Consider the following 18,608-nt stretch of genomic DNA (forward strand, 5'->3'; position numbering starts at 1 on the left):
GATCAATTACCAAGACATTAGTTTGAAAATAGGTTTCTCACAAATCAAATATATCAAAGTATGTTCTCCTCTAAGAAATATTATATCTATAAGATTAGAAAAACTTTATGATCCCTTTGATTTATTCACTTAATATCCCAATGCAATAGTATGTAATGTTACTGGAGAGAAAATACAAGCATTACTCTCTTGCCTTCTGATTACAGCTCTTATGTTCACAATATCTCCTAAATCCTTTTAATATCTCTAAATTTAATTTAGTTCCATGAGAGGAAAGGAGTTTCTGAAGACAACAGAACACATTTTTCCCATAGCCCTTTAAATCAGCGAAAACCTTTCAATACTTTATGGCAGGAGCTATAGCTTTAAAGAAACCCTATTCTGTAGCATGAGCATGGGCACTGGACCTGTGTCCAAAGGACTTAGTGAAATACAGTAAAGAATAATTTAGTTCTGGACTGAAAAGGGTTATAAACATCTCTCTTAAATTGAACAAATTACCAGCTATCTGGAAAGTATAATATATTGGCTTCTGTTCAAAAGAACAACACTTAATGTTGGCAATACTGCCAAATTCCTGCTTTCTTATATTCCCCTTTTCCTAGAAAAAGTGATTAAAAGACCAGTTCCCATGCCAGCTGGATGCTTAAGAGCATCAAAGGTCCTCTCTCAGGATTCAGAACTTGATATGGCTTAGAAACCACTATGCTAATAGATAACCTCCCCAGCATTATAAATCAAAGCCAGATGACCACATTAAAATTCTATCAGCTGTATCAATACCCTGTGGTTTATAAAGTACTGTTGACCTAACTCTGGATGACGTTTAGAATGATACAAAAGTTCTGCCCTAGTTTGGGGTGTGTAGCTGTAATACTTTTCACAATTGAGAGTTATTCATCCATAGCAAATAGTCAATTCTCTCTATCTCTTTACTTTTATTGATTTTATTTAATGGAAATCTTAGGAGAAAGGAAGAGGAGCCTTCAGGAGCTGAGGTAGAAACAGAAAAAACTTTTACTATTTTGAACTTTTCCTGTTATCTGCTGATTATAATTACAAATAGCAAAAAGCCTTCCTATATAATTGAAGATCCTGAGTCTTCTTAAAATTGTAACTACATCTCAAAGTCTTCCAATAAGCATGCCACTGCATTTCAAAGTTTTTCTTCTGAAACACACAGTAAGAAATACATCTAAAATCTTGACACAACATACACATACAAACACATACACAATAAAAGTTTAATCAGACAACACTTACCTTTAATATATATAAAGCCTTCTATCCTATTTTAATACATTTTATTTAAAAAATACCTTAAGTATCCAATACCTTTTCTTAAGTTATAAGTTATATCCTCCAATTTAACGACACTGAATGATTTCAATGTGTCTTAATGGCTTAGGACTTTGCAGGAATTACTTAAGGCAAAGGCTATTCATATATAGATTCAACACAAAGTACTTAATCACTGTAAGCATGTAGATCCACCATGGTAGAAAAGATATTACAATTTTTAAAATCTGAAACAATAAACTAAAAAACAAATAAATGTATTCTTTCATTTATCCTTCTGTGGATTCATTAATTACACAGTAGTGGAAGCTAGCTTGATAGATGTAAAGCTATTGTTTAAGCTATAGGGATAGGAGAACGATAGTTTTAGAGCTTACAAACCCAGGTGTTTTGTCAATCAAAATCAATATATTTTAACAAAGGATCAAAAATAATATTACTATTAATTTTCTTTAATATCTTTTTAGTTAACCACATTCTTAGATGTGGTAAACTAATAAAGTCCAGTCTGATAATGATCAGAGCCATATGGATGAATCTTAGATTTTACTCTCTAGGAGTATGGGAAGTTCCTGTTTCCACGGATGAACTAGAAACACATAAAGTAGCTGATAAAAGAACATATAGCCCAATTTAAAATTTCCTTTACAGAAGCTAAAAGGCAAATTATATTATGCTCCTAGGAGAAAATACAACAGTAAATGTTACATTCTCTCATATATATAACACATCAGTGGTAATTCGTAATGGATCAGCAAGACTTTGAGAAACACTGAATGGTAAAGACCAACAAGCACTGTCTTCCCAAATCAGAAATCCTCTCTTGAGCATCTTTGAGAAAGCATCAATTTATTAATGGCTTTTAAATTAATACCTTTCCTGTAAAAGTGTGGAGAAATGTACCAAAAGCAGGACTTTATGATGACTGCTTATTTACATTGGAACCAGACACCTAAACAAGTATCTTTCAGAAAGCATTTTTGAAGAAGTTAGGGGGAAGGTCACCACATGATCTAATAGTCAGTTAAGAGAAAGAGTACATTGAAAACAAATGAATAATACTCACTAATGAAGATTCCCTTCACTAGTCTATGTAAGTTATGTGATGTTCATAATATCTTAATTTATGCTAATTGAACAGAATACGGTAGAAAAGTGACTTGTTTTCTATTTATTCATTTTTATTATATTCTCTATTACCATTTATCCCCCTTCTACCACCCTCCCCCTGCAATCACCACACTGTTGTCCATGTCCATGAATTCTTTTTCTTTTTTTGCTTAATCCCTCCATCCCTTAACTGTCTCCCCCATAGTTGTCACCCTGCTCTCCATCTTTGAGTCTGTCTCTATTTTGCTTGTTAGTTCAGTTTGTTCATTACATTCCAAATAAAAATGAAATCATATGGTATTTGTCTTTCTCTGACTGGCTTACTTCATACTGTTCTCTAGGTCCATCCATGCTGTTGCATAAAGTAAAAGTTTCTTCTTTTTTATGGCTGAGTAGTATTCCAGTGATTTCATTTCTGATCAAAAGATTCAAATGGCTTGAGATACTAATTTCTACAGTGGTTAAATACTTCAATACTTGAAACATGTGCACTGTTTTAATCATATACTTCATAAGAAACTGAAAACTCCTTGAGTATTAAGCTACATTAAACACCTTTGATTCCTATTAATTTAAATAGGTAACACGGCAAGAATTATCCTATCATTTTGATCACATATTCACAAGCAGAGTTTAGCCCTAGTTTTCTTTTGTTCAGTCAAAAAAAAAGATAGAGTATTATTGAATGTTGCCAATATACGCCCACCAACTTCTTTATTTTCTCTCCTATAGCAACACTGTACATATAGAGATATAGATAGATATAGATATTACTAAAAATCATGTACTCAGTTGTCACTTTAATTAAATATTTATAAATTTGTTTTATTCTCATCATAATCTGGGTGTGAAAACAACCCAAATATCCATTTTTCTTATTTGCAATATGCCCCAACGTTGCTATCCAATCTAGCAAGCAACATTATGGTGCCATGGGCAAAGTAGTAATTTAATCAAATATAATCACTGAAACTATTACTTTTCACTTTGTATTAATCAGGATTCTACCAGCAAAACTTAAGGCATTCTGGATATTTAAAACAGAGGGAATTTAATGGAGGGAACTGATTACAAAGGGATGGAAAAGCAGAGAGCCAAACCCAGTAATGAGAGCAGTGGGAAAGCACTACTGCTCTTAGGATGAAAGATCAAATGGATGAGGCACAAACAGAGCCAAGAGCCAGTTATGGGGTGGAAACCAGAACAAAGAGGTTCCTTGGGAGATGGAGACATTGCTGGATATTACCCAAAGCAATGAAGGAGGGGAGAAACAAACCCCTTGGCCTCTAATTCCTTATGTCCTCCATTCTTCTGAAACTACCTGTCATTGGCCAACCACAGCTGAAGACTTGTCTGACTTGTAAATGCGGCTGAGGGATTAGCTCCACCATCTATCTCCAACAGCATCAGGCCCAGAACTGGTGTATATGGGATGTGCACATTTCTCTAAACTCTTCAGAAGTCTAGTATTACAGAATTAACTTATTCCGTGGAGCTGTTTAATTACAAAACCAATTTATTTAAAATAAACACATCTTGAATGTTTGTGTTCAAAGATTTAACCACACGGGCTTATAAATTCTTCTGAATTAAGAAGACTGAGCAAGGGTACACTTATCTATACATTTACAAAATACTATTGTTCTTCAATATAATAAATTATTGCATATTAATATGCTAAGTAATAAGTCATGCTAATAGAACAACTTGGGAAAATCACTACAGGTAATATTGTAGCATTTTATTCCATATTTTGAAACATGTTTTTCCAAATTGACTCAGTATGACAATCTATTACCCCCTCTATTTTAAAGGAAGAAACCAGAATTATAAATATGTTTGTTCAATGGTACTATATGATAAACATATAGGTTTTTAAATAATGCCTTAGTGTTCAAAATTGAAGATACCTATACACCTGAAGTTTACCTGGGATATGTAATGCATCAATGTACGGGAATCACTCAGCAGACAATCTGAGACTCTTCAGTGATATTCTTGAAGTATAGTATAATTGATTTTTACTGTTATTAGTAATTCTTCATTCTCATAAATAAATCATTTACTCTCTAGTATCCAAACTAAACTAATTGATGTAGTCTAATCAAAAGGCAAATATATTGGGTGAATGGGATAAGAAGTAATAAATATTTGCCATATCTACTTATAAATCCACTTTAAAACATTTTGTGTCTTCCAGTGAAAAGATTTTCTGTGGAAATGTGCTCATGCTTTATGCTTTAATCAAAAGTCTTCTTTCTTATTACAGTATCATATAAGTTCCATTCAAATCTACTGTGTTAAAATAACAGAGTTGTGTTCAACTTTGTTAAGGTAAAATATATCACATTTAAGAAAAGAATCTCCCTTCATTTGATTAAAGCATGGCAAGTAGGGAATAGAATATTTTGAATTCATATCAGAAAGGTGGTTTAAATGTACAAAATTCATACAAAAGAGTTAAAATAGAAACAGATTGAAATAATTAGTTTAATAATGGCATGTGTTTTTAAAAATGTTCAGACACTGGGTGTAAATGAGGATGTTCCTTGCATTGTTTCCAAAGAATATTAGACATTTTGGACATGTTAACATAACTATGTTCATTAATAAAGTAAGAATAAAACAATGGATTCACCTTGAATTAATTATAAAACTATATTTTAAAAAATCATCTGAAATTTATACATTGATCCAGACCTGAGTTATGTTCCCCTAGATTTTCCACATCTAGAAACACCAGGTACTGAAGTGTGATCCAGTTGGTTCTAGCATCTCCTATTCTTTGTTATGTCTCCCATGAAACATTTACTCAGGTCTTCCACACAATGCAAAATGCAATTTAAAGACTGGAGGAAAAGTTAAATTCTCCATATACAGTTAACAAGTTTTATTATGTATAAAATACTAATACATATTAAATGTAGTTGCAATCAAAGTCCCTTTTTAATAAATTCATGAATATATTAGTTTGAGTTTGTAGCAAACTACAAATGTACTCTAGACATCCATGCATTTATTTGAATCCAAAGTTTAAATAAGGGAAATGCCAAACATTACGTTATTGAGTATATGTATCATTAAATACTTTATCAGGAAGGTCCAAATAGCTACAGTGAATCCTCTAGACATTAATCAGTGAATAACATTATTAGAAGAAAGGGAAATTTTGACATTTAATACATTGCTTCACTAACATTAAAAGACAAAGTTAAAATGATAAGAATGTTGAAATTATTAAAGGAAATTTCATAAGTCCTCTCAGTTAAATGAAGAAGATGGCCTATGGGACAATGCAAGGGACTAATGACAGATGTAGTTAGTAGATCATAGAATGAATTTCTCTTTTGCATTATAAACCAGTTAAGGAGAGTTTTGTTTTTCTTGATTCTTTTCTCTAAAACAGACATTGTGGCATTTAGGAGATAAAAATGTATCATTTGACCTTTAAACTTCTGTTTCATTAATGTAGCCACAAGCAACAGAGTCACTGAGTGACACGTTTGTACTTTCAGGCCTTTAGTACTTGAGTTATTTGATAACTGTTATGCTACTATTTGCTTTTTATAAGAGACACCTTGAGGAATGTGTTAGATTAAAAAGAGTATATAGTGTAAAGCTTAATAAATAATACAATGTAGTCAGTAAAGTATTCACACCAGATTTAGGTACTTTAATTGGGGATGGGGGTGGAGGGGAGTGTGGTTCAGGGTAAATTTTGTGTAATTTGATTTGTTTTCTAATGAGTTATAGAATAATATCATATATAATTCTAAACACCCAAAGCAAAAGAATAAAATGTAACTCTGACATTACTTTTGATGAAAAATATGTCACCTGACTTACATGCAATTCGTTTTTAAGTTCTGTCTCTACTGGTCTATGTATACAGAGTCAACACCAGTTGCTGGGGAGGAGTTAAGAAAAACAACTGAGAATTTCTTGTAAATATATATATATATATATATATATCCACATACACAGACACACATACACATATATATGTGCATGTATGTTAAAATAGTTAAAAATCTATGGACAATGTAAAAAGGTGAGAAAATGGGATACTCCCTATGGAGTTCTAGAATTACTATCAGCAAATTACTTTGAGTAAAAAGTAATGCAGATCAGATTTCTCTCACATATGACAAAAATATTTCTTTTATTTAAAAAAAAAACACTGTAAATGGTTAAGAAAAATCATTTAGAAGAAATATTCTATTCTGCTTAAAAATTTTGAAAGTCAAAAGTCCCCTAAAATAAGATACTACAAAACTCAGGATATAGATAAAAAAATGGATGAGGTACAACACATACAAGTATACAAGGACTGCACCAAACCAACACTGGAAAGATACAGTCCCCACTAGCATTAGAAGAATGAGTGAACTAACCATAAGTCTCTTAGAAGCAAAACATGGGTTCAGCTATTTCAGTTAGTCATTGTATTTATTAGATTGTCCATTAGAAATAAAATGTCAAGATATATCATCAAAGTATAAGCAGACCATCAAATCCTTTAGGCTCAAAATATTAATGGTCATTACAAACACGCAATATGCTGCTACAAAAACATATAAAAGATTGTACCTCCCATGATATTTGTTTACAGCCTCTGAAAATAATGTTTCATCCTTACCACTATTGTTCAAACTTTTAAAACAAACTTAATATAAAGAACATAAACATGGTCTTAATTTCTATCCTCTATGTGACAAAGAGTTCATCGCTTTTACCACCAATGAAAAGGTATTTTGCTAAGTTGTAAAAATCATTCATTATTTTTTGTACACACCCAGTAGCATTTGTGATTACAGCAAAGATAACAAAGTATATTATAAAAGCACGTTGTTAGTGTATATTAGATACTATAAGTATATTCCATACACATTTGAACTCATAAACATGTTTCAGAAGATATGTCATATACCACACCCAGATATCATATCATTAAATTTAAAACATGTTATGTGATCTAAACAGAAGCATATCTCACTCTCCCACCTTAGACATGCCATGTATACTGATTTTGTGCAATCCACACATAAAAGCCAACTACCACCCAGTGGAGAGAAAGAAGATCTTTCAGGGAGATCTGAGGTATACATCAGGTGGAGGTGTCAGGAGGAGAAGGGAGGGCAATGGAAAATGAAGGAATAAGAGCATTTAGCCTTGTTCAGATCTAAGTGCTGCCGATCATCAATTTATATTTTCACAGGAGAGAAAATGTTTCCAGAAGCTCACTCTGCAGTGTTGCTTAGGGATAACATCAGGCTATGGATACTCGTTAATAACAAAACATTTCAGTGCTCAAGCTTGGGAGAGAGAGGGGAAGAAAGGAGAGTGATAAAAAGAAGTAAAACTGAAGCTGGAAGGAGGGAGGGAGGATATATAGAGAACAGAGAAAATGTGGGTGGGGGGGGGGCAGAGAGAGAGACCTCGGTCCTGTGCACATGTGTGAGTGACAGTGTGTGGAACAGTGAAGAAGTGTGTACCTTTTAAACAGGGAAAGAGAATCTGACTGTGAAAGTGGTTGTGAGAGCACAGAAGGACCCAACCAACGTCTGTGAGGATGTGAGACAGAGAATATGTGCAGGAGTGTGTTTAAAGAAAAGAGATTTGTGAGGGTGGAAAAAATGGCACAGGAGGGTGTTGGAGGGAACATGCATGTGTATGTGATGGGGACAGGGAGAGAGATGGGAAATGTGATGGCAAAAAAAGGGATGATAAGATCACAGAATGGGGACACTAATGAAGAACAAAAGTGAGCAATGGGCTAGGATGAAGGGTGGAGGAATGGGGTTTTAAATAAGAGAATCAAAAATTAGAGCGGTGGCGATTTTTTTAAAAAGAGAAAATTGAGGATGAAATAGAAAAGAGAAGAATAGAGAGAAAATAGAAAAGGATGGGAAAGAGGCAATGGACAGAGAAGAGAGTAAGGAGAGGGTGGGGAAATGGGACAAAAAAGACTAGGAGAAGGAAGAAAAGGGAAAGGGGGTAAGAGGAAAGAAAGATAGCTGAAGAGGGAGAAACTGAGCCTACGTGTCCAACTGCGAAGGAAAATAAATGGGAGTGGGAAGCGAGCAGTTTGAAAAAGTCACTTAGACTAGAGTAAAACAGAAACAAACCTGATAAACTTGCCAGACTCTCCAAGAGTACCCAATGACAGTAAAACAGAGACCTTGTGAATTGAGTTTCAAAGTGCCACCTGTCCCTCCTAAACCGCACACTTCACTCATCCCCGGGCTACTTGGCATTCGGGCAAAGTGCTTTAGCATCACGAGTCCAGCTTGCTACCTGCCCCAGCATAAAGGGACCACGGCTGGGGCAGAATCAGCACCTGGATGTCTTGAGATGTGATCTTTTGATAGTGATCACCACCAGCGTCATTATTCGGTTTAAAGAGAACACCAAAAAAAAAAAAAAAAAAAAAAAAAAAAAAGTGGAAAGACAGACGGAAAGATAGACTGAGACAAGTACGAAAGGCACGCCGTTCTTCCTACCTAAGCACCGCTGTGTCCCCTTTTCTGACCATCATGTTGTCCACGGCCGCCCAGGGGAAGTCCACACTCTGTCCAGCCGGGAGGCAGGAGGGCAGCAGGCAGCAAAGGCTGAGCAGCACCGCCGCTAGCCACTGGTTCGAGCAACAAGCACCCTGCACCAACAGCATCATGTCCATCCCTGCTCGGGCTGCTCACTCTCCAGAAGCTTTCAGCTCGCACTCCCCCACCCCCTGGTGATGGCGAGTCTTCCCGGGAACCAGGCGGTGCGCCACAGGATTTTTTTTTTCCTTTTTTTTTTTTTTTTGATGGGTGGGTGGGTTTCTTTTCTTTCTTTCTTCCCCCCCCTCTAGTTGTTGGATGTTGTTTTCTCTCTCTTTTTTGGCCTCCCCTCCTCCTCCTCTTTGCTGTCCCTCCCTCCCTCCCCTCCCACCCCCTGGCACCACACTACACCTCCTCTCGGTTGATTCTGGCCGAGTCCGGAGTGAGTCTAATTCTCGGGCGGCTCGCACACCATCTAGCGAGGAGGCGAGCGCGCCGGCAAGTGAGGGAGGAGGCGCGGTGGCGGAGGCTGGGCGAGCGGCAGCGGCGGCGGCTGCAATCACAGCAGCAACAGCAGCAGCAGCAGCAGAAGCAGAAGCAGCAGCAGCAGAAGCAGCGCTGGGCGCAGCAGCGGCCCGAGGCTTGCGCGCGTTGCCAAGCGGCCGTTTCCTTAGCAACCCCGCCCGGGGATTGGGGATGCAGCAGGGAGGGGGGGAAATGAAGGGGGAAATAAAAGAAAAGAAAGAAAACGAAAAAAAATATACCAAGAGGAGGTATATCACAATTATGCAAACTGCGGGCGAAAGAGAACTGCATCGTAAACAGAACGCTTCCCTTCCTGTCATATGCTCTGGAGTGATGTTTTGCTAGAAAAGTCTCCGAGTCGGACTGAGGTAGTGAGCAGAGGGGCGCTTTGCTTTCCCTCTCCCTTGCCTTTTACCTCTTGAGGCAGAGTAACTTTAAAGTCCTCCAAGTTGTGGTCGGCGCCATCATGATGCCGGGGACTGTGAGGTTTTGTTGTTTATTTTTTATGTTTACATTCTCTCCTGGGTGGCCGTGCTACAGTTAACGAGCGGTCAACTATTTCACTATATCTTTTTTTTTTTTTTTTAAATAGGTATGGACAGGGGCTGAGGCTGCTTTTTGAGGGGACAGAAGTGGGGGTGCATGCAAGGCCTTGCGGTAGAGCAGCTGGAGTGTCTATAGGGTCAGTTGGTGTGATTTAGAGGGCGCCTCCCTTCCCCGTGAGTGTTGACACGAAATTGTTTGTGGGAGGGAGTGTACGTGTGTGAGGTATGGTCAAAGTGCAGTGTGTGCGAATGTATGCAAGTATATAGTATGCGCGCGCTCGCGGATGCGCGAGACTAGGGCGCGCTCAGCCTGTGGGCGCGCTTCTTTACGCAGGCGTACTGGGAGGCACGGGGCGGGTTGGACCGGGACGCGGAGTCGGAAAGAGGCTACAATCAAGTGTTTTAATTGTGTAGAGCCAGGCCGTCGTGTTATGTAAGAGGCACTTTAACCCGTTTGAACCTATCAGGCGGGATGATCAGCGCATCCGTAGCTAGGCAAGGCAGGGTTATCGGGCTTCACGAGTCACAGGGTTGTATTTTAACTGCCTCCAAACCGGGTTGGACAGGCTTCCTACTTGGTGGTGCAAACCGCTTCCCTGCCTCGGAGCCGCAGCCCCTTGGCGGCTCACGCCGCCGCTGCGAGCCGTTCTCCCGGCCCACCGCAGAGTCGGGTGCTGGGCAGGGGCCGCCCCCTTCGTCTTCTGATTCTTGAACTCGTTTTCAGATTTAAAAACATTTAGGTATTCCGGGCTGTTTGCAGATCAATGCAAGAGCCGAGACTGGAGTCAGTAGCTGTTATGCCAGTCAGTCTTGTTCAGTGAGGAGTTTGGAAAGCAAAGCCCGGAAGTGAAGGAGAGAAGCAAGTACAATAATTTAAAAAAATATGCTCACCACCTCCATTCATTCTTCCCTTCCTCAACCCCAATCCTCCTCAAGCAGTCTTTAAAGATTTTCCTCGCCTGACCCAAGTCCCTCTTCCCTTGGAGGAAATAAATACAGCAGAACCTCACACATCCCAAACTCGTTTTCCGTAATGCTAGGAGGCTCCTCTGGCAAAGCGCGCAGAAGCAATCGTCTCTGCAGGGGTCAGCATCCGGCTGCCTCCCCAGGCTGAGCTCTTCACGAGGCAGGCAGGGAGTCGTTTTGCTTGACGGTAGCAGTGCTCAGAGTAATTTTTATCGCGGTTCATGAGGATATGTGGAGAAACAGAAGGGTTCCCGTCACCTGTGACCACCACAATGACTGATCGAAGAGCCCCTAACCAGCATCACCTCGCTGCTGAGCTGACATTCCGAGGCTTGGCAATTAACCGAGACGTTTGTAGCAGGAGTTACTGGTGTTATTAGTATTCAAGCCTAACTCCCAAACTCAACTCGGAAATTGAGAGCGCAACAGTATCCAACCGCATTTTGAAACATCAATAAAATGTTAGTCATTTGTGGATGAATGAAAACATTTTTTTTATCGTCTGGTAGGCTAAGAAAATAATCGTCAAATGACAGGCTCCTGGTAATATTGATACCAAATACCTAGATAACATTGTTGTCTTGTGAACTGTGTTTTTCTTTCTCACATGGTACACTGATGGATAAAGCTTAAAATTATCTAGGGCAAACCGGGGATTAGAAAAAATCAACATGTCATATACATGGACAAAACTATGCAGCATTATCGAGAATTTTCTCTAAAAATGGTCTAGATCCATTTGAGGAGAGGCAGAAGGCACAGCTTCCAGCATTGTGACTCAGTTTAACGCTATTTTATGCAGGGATGGGGTGCCAGCATTATCTAGTACAAGCTATGAAAAGCTTCCTTTTGTAACTGTTGTTACCCAGAGATCTGACATCTTCGGTGATGAGGGGAGAAGGGAGGTGGGATTTCTGTGACCAGGGATGGAGCTATGCAGCAGTTTTAATATGTACAACAACCTTTCAGGCTGGTAAAAGGAAACTGGAACCAATTCTATTTAAAGGCAAAGAGTTTATTTTATTTATTTCTAGTTTTTTTATCTCAACTTCCATTCACCAATCACAAAGCATTTAACTCTCACAAAACCCATCCAAAGGGAAGCAATAAGGAAACCTAGTTTATAGATTTGTGGACTATTGGAGAGATTATTTATATATGCATGGGGCAGCCCCTATAACTACAGTACTTTTGTTCTTCTTTTGACTAGGGAGGAAACGGTTTTAAAAACTTTTATGATTTCCTTTCCCCTCAACCTTTCTAAGGATATATATTTGAGAGGATTTTACAGGGTTTCCAGTATTTGCTTTTGAGTTGCTACGTTTCTTCCCAGCAGAGACTTAAATCCTGGCAATCTTGGCTCCTCCTGAGGGAAAACCAGAATAAAAACAAACAATAAAAATAATGAAAGAAAAGAATTCTTCCCAACTCAGCACACAGTTCTTTAGCAGAGTTTGTGTTTAAGTAAGAAGAATAGGTTACAACATTGAAAATTTTAGTGGGTGTAATAGGATATAGTACCTTGTCATAGTTTTTAGGCACTAGCATTGGAATGAATCACTACTTCCTTTTGAATCATGTACTTTATTTTGTTTTCAAGCCTTGACTTCTAATATTTGAAGAAATGTGATCATCAGTGTGGAATTAGTTTGGAAGAAGAAAGATGGAGCTTGATTGTGGTAACTGATTATGATACTATATAGATTGGTTTGCACCCTTGTTTTTCATGCCCTATCACCTCAACATTGTTGGAAAGATAATGCTACAAGGAAGCTTCTTAAATTTTCTTAGTTTAATAAGCTTGATTTTTCTTTGACAGTGTAAATAAGATTATAGTTAGGGAAAAATGAGAATTTAAATTCACATTTGTTTTCTTATACTGAATGAATAAACTCAGGTACATTTTTCATGATATTACTGTCTAGGCAGGAGTAATTTTAGGCAAAACAGAACCCAGGATCTAATGGAAAGAGCTAACGAGATAACATTGTAATTCCTATGTCAGTCAGGAAACTTTTATAAACAGGACATGTGAATACTAATAGCTCCCTAACTTGGGCCATAATTGATTCTCTATTTGAATTAAGCTAGTTTAAGCTTGGAGCACCTTATCAAATTTAACTGACCTATAGTGATGATTTGCAGGTCACTGTGAGAACTAAGAAGTTCTGGGAATTTGTTGGCTGTGGAAAATCTTCCTTTATAGAAAGGCTTGTCAGCCAAGGCACTTTAGACATTTTGGGATAGATAAATGTTTGTCAGTACTTCCTTGTGTGTTGGAAAATATTTAGCAACATGGGTGTTTAGCAACACCCAACCTTTACTCACTAGATGACAATAGCACTAGTACATGCTAATAGTTGTGATAACCAATATTTCACCAGATGTTGGCTAAATGTCTGTGGATTAGGGGAGAGAGGTCAAAAATTGCCTAAGGTTGAGAACCATGCTATTATAGATTACATTTCTAAAAGTATACCATTTTGTTCTTTTCAAATAAAGCAGATTTGTAGTAAAATAAAATTTTTTATTTGAATTCTATAGCTACAAAAGTAGCTCCTCCTCTTGATCAATAAATCTCTAAGTTTACCTGCCATGTGATTACTGACCCAGGTTAGCAAGGATGTTATGAATTTAATGGCTGATCATAAATGTCTTTCTATGATTTCTCTGTGGGAGCTCTTTTATTTAGGCCAGAATTGAAGTAATAGTCCTCATTTTAAATGAAATGGTCATTTTGTGGTTGTTTGAGTAAAAGTGTAAGTCGATGGTGAGCTTCTTTCTGGCAAGAACTAAGATAAACCTTTGTATCTTTATATAGTGACAGATATGAGGCACACAGTCAGGAAATGACTGTTAAATAATAGAGTGAAAACAAAGTCATTTAGCTGTTAAATCACTATGTAAAACATCATATATTCATTCATTTAACATTTAAAAAATATCTATTAAATGTAGATGGTATGCAAAGAAGAAGTTTATGTTTGTTTTGTTTTGTTTCAGAGGCAGGCAGGGTGCAGGGATATCTATGCTACTTTCAAAGCTATTATTACCATTTTCATAGAGTCCCTGAAAAATTCATGTAAGTATTTAAACCAGAAAGAGAAGTCTTACAATAAATGTGAGTGGTTGTTTTCAAGCTTTGGCAATTATGAATAAAGCTCCCTCAAACATCCATATGCAGGTTTTTGTGTGCATGTAAGTTTTAAACTCCTTCTGTTAAATACCAAGGAGCCTGATGCTGGATAACATGGTAAGAGTACACTAAGTTTTGTAAGACATTGCCAAACTGTCTTCCAAAGTGGCTGTATTATTTTTGCATTTGCCTCAGCAATGTATGAGAGAGTTCTTTTTGCTCCACATCTTCACCAGCATTTGGTATCATCAATGTTCTGAATTGTGGGCATTCTAATAGATGTGTAGTATCTTATCGTTTTTCTTCATATTTCTCTGATGACATATGACACAGAGAATGTTTTCTTATGATTACTTGCCATCTGTACATCTTCTTTCATGAGTGGTCTATAAAGGTCTGTCAACCAAAGGTTGTTGCTTCCAATTTACCACCAACAGGAATTCGTGATTTGGGGGTGTGGTGAAGAAGGGAACTATTCAGTGCAAACAGCTTAATTATGGTGCAGCATAGCTGCAGAGCAGCATGACTGAGGCAGAGCTCAACAGTGTTACCACTCACTTGGGAGACTGCACAGCTATAGAACAGCAGGTCTCTGGGACAGTATGGCTGTGGGGCCACTCTGTGGAAAAGTGGCCCTGGAGATAGGTGGACCTCAGGGAAGGTCTCCCTTGGGCGAGTTGCCTATCTGGTTGGATAACTGTGGTTTGCTCCAGTGTGGTCTGCTCTGCTCCAGTTTGATCTGCCTACATATTCTGTTCTGCTCTTTTCTACTCCTTTCTCTTTTGTACTTCCCTCTGGTCCTGCTAGACTTATTCAGTGTCTCTGTTTCAACTCTAGCCTGGGAGACAGTTTTTAGGCTTTTGTAGAAGTTCACTCTCTGAGCCAGGGGGGAATTGACTTATATAGAGAGATGTCCCCATCCCTGGTCCCTAATTGGTCTGTCCTCATGCAAAGGAGACTCCAAATACTCACAGTTCCATAGGCCCAGAAAGCACTCTTCTGATTGGCCAGAATTGAGCCACTCTGATTGGTTGGTGAAGATGCTGATAGGGACAGAGCTGCATAGCTCTTGATTGAACAGGGAAAGTCTCAGTCCTATTGTTAAAATACATTTTCAGGAAATTCTTTACCAGCACTGGCTCAGACTGCAGGAACAAGTGAAGGCTAGCAGTTTACTGCAGGTGGCTGGCAGCTTAGTTCAGGCTTCTCCCTGAAGCGTGGCTTGGGTGAGAGCTCAGCAAACATATCTGGGACATCACTGGTCATTATTTTCAAATAGTTTTTCAGCCCCAACCTATCTTTCTTTTTTTCTGAGACTCTAATGGCATAAATGTTAGGTCTTTTGTTATAGTCTCACAGGTCCCTGAAGATCTGTTTTTTTTTGTTTTACAGTTTATTTTCTCTGTTTTTTGACTAGGTGATTTCTAGTCTGTCTTTGAGTTTACTGAGTTTGTACCCTGTCATCTCCATTCTGTTGTTGATCCCAATCTTTTGAGTTTTTGTTTTTGGTTATTCTGTTTCTATTATAAAAATTTATATCAGTTCTTTACATCTTCTATTTATATTTTATTGAGACTCTTTCTCTTTGAAGAGACTTTGTTTCTTTGTTGAGAACTTTTTTTCATTTGTCTCCAGCATGTTCTTCATTGTTCCATGAAACATTTCTATGATAGCTACTTTAAAATCCTTTTTAGATAATTCTAACATCTGTGTCATTTTGGTGTTGACATCTGTTGATATCATTTTCTAATTCAAGTTGAAATTTTACTCATTCATAGTATGATGAATGATCTTTTTATTAAAAATTGCTTATTTGGGTATTATGAGACTCTGGAAATTATTTAAATCATCCTTTTTATTAGTATGCTCCTCACAGCTTTCTGCTAGGGAAAGTGTATAACATCTCCCTGGTGCCAAATCAGGATAGAAGTCTATATTCTCACCCATGGAGCAGTGGCTCCATGTCATTGATAGGCTGGTATAAAAATTCAGGTTCTTGCCCTGGCTGGTGTGGCTCAGTGAATTGAGTGCCAGCCTATGAAACAAAGAGTTGCCAGTTTGATTCCCAGTCTAGGGCACATGCTTGGTTTGTGGGCCAGGTCCCCAGTTGGGGGCATGCAAGAGACAACTATGCATTGATGTTTCTCTTCCTCTCTTGCTTTTTCCCTTCCCCTCTCTAAAAAATTAAATAAATAAAATCTTTAAAAAAATTCAGATTCCTACTAGGTCTCTATTGATACTGCCCTGGCTGGGAGTAGCAATATTTTATTGTTCCCCACATGGACTCTTCTGACACCATAGGGTGAGGGGTGTTCTTACTTATGAGAGGTAGTGAAACTTCTGACTCTCCACTAAACCCCCTTTGACATAGTGGGATATCATTACTGCCTGGTGGCATGAAAATCCTGTCAACTCACCCCAACCTTTTTTAATACCACCACACTGTCCCTCACCTCCCCCTAGGACACTGGCAAGGAAGGAAGTTTGGGAAGCTTTGTGCAGCCTAGTGAGAGTACAAGTTCAGTTTCCAAATGGGGCTTTGCTTATGAAGGTGAGGTGGGGCTGCAGTTGTTTTGGTGGTATTTGGCTGGACAAGAGCAATTATTTTCAAAATGCTCTCTTCTTACTAGGATGCCCCTTTTGTACTACCTCTGCTAGAAAGAACAAGCTTTTGTTTGGGATTTCTTTTTCTATGCCTGTTGGCATTTCTGAGTTGCCAGCTTCTCTAGCACTCAGTCTGGCATAATACATGAAGCAAAAGGAAAACCCAGGGAACACATAGCCATGTCGCTCCTCAGGTTCTCGGGTTCTTAGCCAGTCTGAGTTATCTTGTGTTTGTTTTACATATAATATAATGTCAGAGTTTTTAGTACACTAGGTGGGAAGAATGGGTAAAAGTGCTTCTAATCCATCTTTCCCAATACATAATGCCATTGAGGTTTTTTTTTTATTATAAATTTATTTTTTCTGGTAAGCTCAACCTAGGTTTTCATCCCTTCTTTAGAACATTGCTTGAGCATTACTGTTTATTACTACTATAGAATATAATGTAAGTAATGTCTGCTAGGGAAACATTAAAATTTAAAGAAGAAAGCTTTAGTGTGTAATAAACTTTCTTAATCACAGGACTTCAGTGACCTAGCAAATATTTCAAGACACACAGGCTGTGTTTATATAATACCACTGAAATGGCTGTTTCTATCAATTTATATTTTGTGGTTCTTTCACTATTGTTGATTGCTTATGTAAAATCATGACAATATAAGGAAATGTGAAGATGTTTGCATATAGTAAAAAGACCTTATGGTTTAAAGTGAAAGAAAAGTCAAATTTGCTAGGGATGTAGCTAATTTTAAATCAGTATTTTTAAGTTATATAATGATTACAACTGGAGTGAAAACTGAAATAGAGTCCTTAATTTTTGTCAAGTTTTAGCCACTAGGTGGTGAAGGATGAAAGACAAATCTTTTCTTGGACTCCATTCCAGCTCTTGAAAGTCAGAGGGATTGGAAGAACTTGTAATTTCTAAGGCTCCTCCCAGAATAAGCTGACGGACCATGCATGTTTACTGACTGAACAGTGTGAATCAGTGAGCGCTCCCTGATCACAGACCATCTCAGTCCCCCGTGCACTCAGGGCTGATGTCCCACCTTTCAGTTCCTCTGGGTGTGATGACTGGACATGCACTGTCCAGGCAATTCATTTCTGCTGTATTGTTATTTTAAGAATATATCATTTTAAGAATGCATCACTAAATATGAATGATGTGTAAGCTCAATTAAGGCTTTTCTTGGAGTTCAAGGGAGGAATTTATTTGGACTGTGAGGTGGGGACTTGGGCACAAATAGAATAATGAATAGTGGACACAGAGTCAAAGCTGGATTTACAGGACTAAAGGGATTAGAATTTCTCTAGGCAGATAATTTTGGTAGGAGAGAAAATGCTGTCCTTCTATCATATGCACATATATATATCATATGCATATATATATCATATGAATATATATATATATGCACACACACACACACTTTCCTGGTATGTACATTCAAGAGCAGGTACATGAACATACCTTATTAATAATACAATATATTTAAGAGATTGACATTGATTTTAAGAACATTTTAATAGAACTCATGGAAGTAGTTTTATAATTGGGACAATTATTCAGTTTAAAGAATGTTTGCCTACCTCCCCACAATTTCTACATGAGGCATGTAAATGATCATGTCTTAGGACAAATAAAATTATGCTCAAATTCTGTAATTATAATTCTGTAATTATAATCTACACTTACATTTATTCGTCATTTTAAATGAGATTTATAAAGTAAGATTAATCTGAGATCATTTCTAATCTAATATTCCATAACCCAAAAAGCAAATCCAGATGCTGTCAGGAACTCTTAATAACATTTAGTCCTGACTCCTTTGAGAGAGAAGAGAGGACTATGGCCAGACAGTAGCAAAATTCCTTATAATCTGATTA

General features: G+C 37.7%; 1 protein-coding gene across 1 annotated transcript in view; it reads right to left on the minus strand.

Moving 5' to 3' along the window:
- Nucleotides 1-9,574, minus strand: part of NEGR1 (neuronal growth regulator 1) — an 838,303-nt gene extending 828,729 nt beyond the window's left edge. Inside the window, exon 1 of the mRNA XM_028513898.2 lies at nt 8,913-9,574. Within this exon, the coding sequence (XP_028369699.1) occupies nt 8,913-9,088 (176 nt within the window). The 5' untranslated portion in view covers nt 9,089-9,574. The remainder of the gene's footprint in view (nt 1-8,912) is intronic.
- Between the last annotated feature and the right edge of the window lie 9,034 nt (nt 9,575-18,608).

This window comes from Phyllostomus discolor, chromosome 5, assembly GCF_004126475.2.
Source record: "Phyllostomus discolor isolate MPI-MPIP mPhyDis1 chromosome 5, mPhyDis1.pri.v3, whole genome shotgun sequence".
NCBI classification, from domain to species: domain Eukaryota; kingdom Metazoa; phylum Chordata; class Mammalia; order Chiroptera; family Phyllostomidae; genus Phyllostomus; species Phyllostomus discolor.